At 31.4% G+C, this 5,897-nt stretch overlaps 1 protein-coding gene across 4 annotated transcripts in view; it reads right to left on the bottom strand.

Annotated features, from left to right (window-relative positions):
* Positions 1 to 3,641: 3,641 nt before the first annotated feature.
* Positions 3,642 to 5,897, bottom strand: part of LOC117103628 — a 14,584-nt gene continuing 12,328 nt past the window's right edge. For all 4 annotated transcript variants that reach the window (XM_033244218.1, XM_033244219.1, XM_033244217.1 and 1 more), the window contains exons 7-8: positions 4,578 to 4,760; positions 3,642 to 4,068 (exon numbers count right to left, since the gene is read on the bottom strand). In XM_033244218.1, the coding sequence (XP_033100109.1) occupies positions 3,955 to 4,068; positions 4,578 to 4,760 (297 nt within the window). In that variant the 3' untranslated portion in view covers positions 3,642 to 3,954. The remainder of the gene's footprint in view (positions 4,069 to 4,577; positions 4,761 to 5,897) is intronic.

Below are 5,897 nucleotides of genomic sequence, written 5' to 3'. Positions count from 1 at the left end.
GGTGGTAATTTATATCGGTTTTTTTTGTAAATCATTGAAAACATTCAAATTGTATGAAGTTTTCAACAATAAGGTTATTACAGGAATTATTATTTTTCTCTTTTTTTTATGTAGGATTGAATAAAAATTATTAAACTCACCAGTCTGTGATTCTTTTACATGAGCAGTTAAAAATTGTACAGTACTTAATTTTTTTGTGTGGTTATTTTAACAGTAAAGAAGTGGAATCTGTGGGTGTGAATAAAATTTCTCAAACCATCAATATTTTTATTATTAATATTATTAAGAAATAAATCTGAATGACCAACTGTAAAACAGACATGAAGAAAAACTTGTGTTTGTTCCATTTATTGCCCACCAATGAACATTTTAACTCATAAAATATTTTCTATAGCATTGTATCTCATTTAGATGTCAACCAGCACAAATCTTTTAAATGACTGTAACAATATTGGAATTAATACTAAACAATTAACAGCACAGTGTAACAAGTTTCCTTATCATGAATAATTCAAGTATTGTATCAATTGAAAACAACAATAGAAACTATTAATTTGGTGGTACGATGCTCTAAGTGTCAATCAAAATCTGCAGACAATAGTGAAACTATGGATAGGCTGCCTGCTTTCCTATCTCAAGTCCTGGGTTTGAATTGATCCCCCTCAAAAGAGAAGACAAACTCCAACCCTTGAGCGCACAACGTATCTTCTCAAAAACCCAATTCATAATTAGAACTGCCCATTTTCGTATCCAAAGTCAATCGACATAAACACCATAAACGCAACAGAGGCTTGACCCTGAAACGAGGATGCGCAGTTCTGACTATGAATTGGCTTATTGGTGTTTTGAGTCTAGCCAAACATTTCCCCAAGGAAACATCCTAGACCTACAGTACCCCTTACAAACACAAACTTTCTATTCTTCAAATGATGACACAGTTGCTGAAGAGAAAATAAAATTTTAACATATTTAAAATAATAAACAAGAACAATAACTTTTACAGATACCATAGACTAAATTGCACCTTGAGTCTTAATTACATTGTATACATTTACATACACCTTAGCAAACATTAACATACACTGACCCATAAAAACCTAGATAACCACAAGCATAATTACAGCACACACACCAAAGAGGTTTCTGCCATGTGAACTGACATGATGTGTAAAGATCTGTCCATACTATCATTTTTTTTACAAAAAAAGCTTGTATGCCCATATATAGTCATGATGTGCACTTATATGGTCATGATATGATGTCATCATGATCATATTTAGTAGTTCTATGTGTACATGTAAGACAGATATGTTAGATGCTTGTTTCACTAGTCAAATGCCTGATTTAGAAACCATCTATGGAATATGAATTGCAATTGCTTTATGCTACATGAACACATCTAATTACATTTTATGGAAATATTTATCTACATAAATTTTTGCACCCAATTGACAAGTTTATAAATTGTCCGTGCTTTTACATACAATTTTAACTCAGGGCTACAAAGTGTGAAACAAGTCATAATAAAGAACAAAATGTTACAAGATGGAAGAAATATCTTCCGGGAGATGTGGTAAAAATTAGCTTTCTTAACATATTTTATTTTACTTTGCTGCGCACGATGACACGAAAGAGTATAGAGCTGCAAACGCTTCGACTCTCAAGGTTCCATTAAAATGAAATCCTATCTGAAAAAAAAAGTGCTATCACAAACTAGAGGGCATCCTTCAAAAAAACACTAAAAAGCGTAAATAGGGCGACCCCTCTCTCGTGGTAGTTCTTTTTTTTTAATGTTTCATTGCGTGCAAACAAAATCAGGCACTGACTTCCATAAGACAATTGATAATAAAGTATTAAAAACATGCAAACATGATGAACTTGCGTGAGATGGGTTATTTTCTAGGAGATTCTTGCTTGTGGGAGTGCGGAAGACTCCAGTGACTTCCAGAAGACTTTGGATGCCTGCACAAGAGAAGTGTTACACAGGACAGTGGACAATATTGTCTTTCTGAATCTGGTAATATTGCCATCAAATTTCAATACAGGATTTTGTACTGACAATGTAGGAGCCAGCACATCCTAACCAACAGTAATAGACATAAAGCATACTGAACTCCCAAATTGTATACAACACTGAAATTACACAAACAGGCAGTGATATTGGTAGTCTATGAATGCGATACTTATGTTGATGAACCGACATATACCTTTCCTATTTGGAACTTACCTCGAAAATAATAGAACCGGCACATTTAAAAGGTGTTTTATCATTACTACTTTCGTTTTTGCTTTACATGAAATCATGTCAATAATGGTAACTTATTGACAATTAATGAGTTTTCTGGATCTGCAGTCACACATGACTACGTACCAACTCAGATGAAAGTGATACAAGCCATCAGTCACACATACCCTGTACCAACTCAGATGAAAGTGATACAAGCCATCATTGACTCATTCAAGTCGTACATTTGCTAGCACAGAACGTCTGTCCTGGATGCATGTATCAAGAAACTTTTCTACATTGTCATGACATTGCTTTTCAGTCTTTATAATTTTTGAATATTACTTTTCCTTGTACAGTTTATGTATTTCAATTTGATTTTTGATATTGAAGTTTCTTCATTTTCTTTGTATCTTCTTGCAAAAACGGCCTTGTGAAGAACACCATTATAATAGTGATACAAGTTCTCTCTTTTTTAAAAATAAGGTTGTTTTTATATATATGGCCTTTCCCGATGAGTTTAGGTCCAAAGACAAAGAAAAACAATAATAAACAAATATGAGTTATAAAAGAAAATTTAGAATCTCTGCTGATGACAAAGACTGCGTAGTCTTTCACATTCAGCAACATACGCATTAGATGAGTAGGTGAAAAGGTTTACTGATTAATCTCAGATAAGAAGTATTGAAATAGACAATAGCATGTACTTCAATACTTGGGAGTAGGTATATACTTTCATATTATTATTATTACAGATATTACTGAGAGCCTCGGCATGCTGTGGCTGATATTGCTAAAGAATTACATAGGAAAGTTAATTCATAAATTTCTCCTAGGCTTAACCCAATGGTGATGTATACATAATATACTATATTTTATGAAGATTTTTTGTAAGCTATCATATTAGGCATTACATTAATATAGGCCTCAGGAGCTTGTGGTTTCCAAGATTCTACACCATAGCATTAGTTAATATGCACTGTCTTGATCAGATAATTCCATTATCGTTTTAAGTAAATTCCAAAGAGGCATAATCAGTTCATCCACCCACATAAATATTCAATAAATATTAAAAACTGATTCTTATATAAGGCACATAAGGATAAACAAAAATTGCACTTTGTATACATTACAAGGATTTAGGTAAATATTTGCATAGAAATAAACATTTTTTAAAAATATTTAAAATATTTCATAATACATTATCAATCAAAACAAATATATAAAAAATATGGAATGTACAATCTGATAGGAAATTAATTATAAAAAATATTAATTTTTTTTAAATTGGCTTCTAAAAATGATTAAAATGTTTAATAAAATTCAATAGTGTGTATAATTACAAATAAAGAAGTAGCGAATTATATACAATAAATTGTATGCAAATTCAAAATCTTTGGAAGAAAAATATAATAAATTATTTATTAATGTTATTAAAGGTTTATCGAGTTATTAAACAAAATAATAATTATGTTTAACCTACTAAACTATTAAATATACAGAAATAGCACCAATTTATATATTACAAATATTAAAATGCATTTCCCTTTAAAAGTATAACTGCATGGAACTTAATCAGTAGTAGCAACACCAGGTTAATAATATAGGATATAGTTGGCACAATACGCATCATCTTCTGGGACGACCACAAAGCACCGGTAGATAAAACAGTCACCATGACACAACCTATCTGGTTCCATTCACCTCGTAGTTAGTTTCTACATTGCTCCTTACAACATTTCTGCTACAGACACGAAATCAGATTCAACTAACGCTCGTTTCAATGAGGACACTGTCGCAGCTATACCATTATCGTTTTTCCATTCTTTCAGTAGCTCTTCAGCCTATCGATAAAGAAAATATTATATTTTGTAAAATTCGACAGCTGCATTGACAAAATAATCATAAACCGTACATTAATGTATTACATCGAGGACTCAAAATGGAGTGTATATCTCTGCTAGATTATTTTTCACTTTTCACAACTTTGATTTTTTACCTTTTCACCCCAAAATTTAATCACCTTTCCTTAAAACAGGGGTGGGCATAAAAATCGGTCAGAAGGCCAAAGTAAATTTTTGATTTAACAGGAAGGGCCACACCCAAACTTTGATGTTTCCAGTGTGCTTTCAAAAACATCCAAGCATGGCTTTACACTACTTTATTCCCAGTTTTTTAATATGACTTTTTATAGATGATTAGTGTCGGGCCGTAAAAAACAAGGTGTTTTCTAGCCAATGTTGCTTGGCGGGCCGCATACATAAAGTTTTTTATTCATTTTCGCAGGCCATTTTGCAGAGATTTTTTTGGGCTCGAACAGGGCCCTGAAAAGAGTAAGTTACTACTACGATACCTGTTGTCTTTTGGTGACAAAGTTGTCCTGCAGATCTTTCACTTCCATCTGTGTGAAGCCTAACTTGTTGGCAAACAGCAGCCAGTCCTTATCATACACATGCTTTGCCACTGCCATCAACTGATCGTCGGTGGCTACCGGACCACTCAGAGACGTTGGCCGTGCTACCTTTTTAACTGGTGTCTGCAAGACAAACAAAAATGTTACTTATTTATGATTCAAGTTGGTAATAAATAACTACAATGGAACAATATTTTGGGTTAGCACCAAGTCTTAGTTTTGTGATATAAACAATCATTGTCCACATCCACGATTTTGAATAAAATATGATAATATAATTTGTCAGTTTTGTAATCATACTTAATAAGTCAATCAATTAGGGTAATTAAAGTGGTGTAATCAACCAATTAAAAACATAAATCAACCAATTAAAATAACAGTCAGAAAAACAATTTTCATTCACAATCATCAGCATTTCAGTAGCATGTTTATAATAACCTGACAGCCTAAGGAGTTTATGATATTAAAAACAGATGTTCAAAAAAGTATTAACAGCATACAATACTTTAACAATTCAAACGATATGAGATAAATTCTTTTTTCTTTTTTACAGTGATTTTTAATTTTAACCATGGTGTTCCATACTCATTTTACATATTTTTTATTGTATTATATCTTATTTATTCTTGGACAGTTTGTCAAATTTGTAATAAATAAATTATAAACTGATGTTTCAAAACATCATACAGTACTGTCATTATATTTGGTTAAATTACTAAGTTAAAACAAAATTCTTTGTAAATGTTCTGCAAAGGTAAGAAAGACTTGTTTACTTTCCATTGCTATTAACATATTGTATCTTTCTTACGTTATAGTACAGGAAGAGAAACATTTTATATATTAAAATATTGATAAGCATACAACACTACTAGAAAGACTAATATCAAACTTCACAGTTTCTATATATATATTTTAACAAATTTTTAAAATGTATACATTATTTCCTCTATAAAATTTTTACTCAAATTTGAATTAAACTGTAAATTATCTCATACATATGTACAGTATGCTGTTTGTATTAATTTTGTGAAAACAAAGAATCATAATTCAGGTATTTCTACTGGTATATGATATTTCAAACCGGAAATATGCAAATACCTGGTCTAATGTTCTACTGGTACAGTATTATTGTTTGTAGTTTATTCTAAATATTTTCAGCCTTGAACAACAAGGTTGGCATAAATGGCAGAGATTTCAAATTTTCAAGATGAAATGGTTAAACTTTGGTTAATGACAGTGGCAGCGCCAGTGTCTGAAATC

Source organism: Anneissia japonica, unplaced genomic scaffold (genome assembly GCF_011630105.1).
Source record: "Anneissia japonica isolate Jap-2015-1 unplaced genomic scaffold, ASM1163010v1 scaffold287895_len483588_cov180, whole genome shotgun sequence".
NCBI lineage: Eukaryota > Metazoa > Echinodermata > Crinoidea > Comatulida > Comatulidae > Anneissia > Anneissia japonica.
Note: the sequence above shows the minus strand (reverse complement) of the source record. Positions and strands in the feature narration are given on the sequence as shown.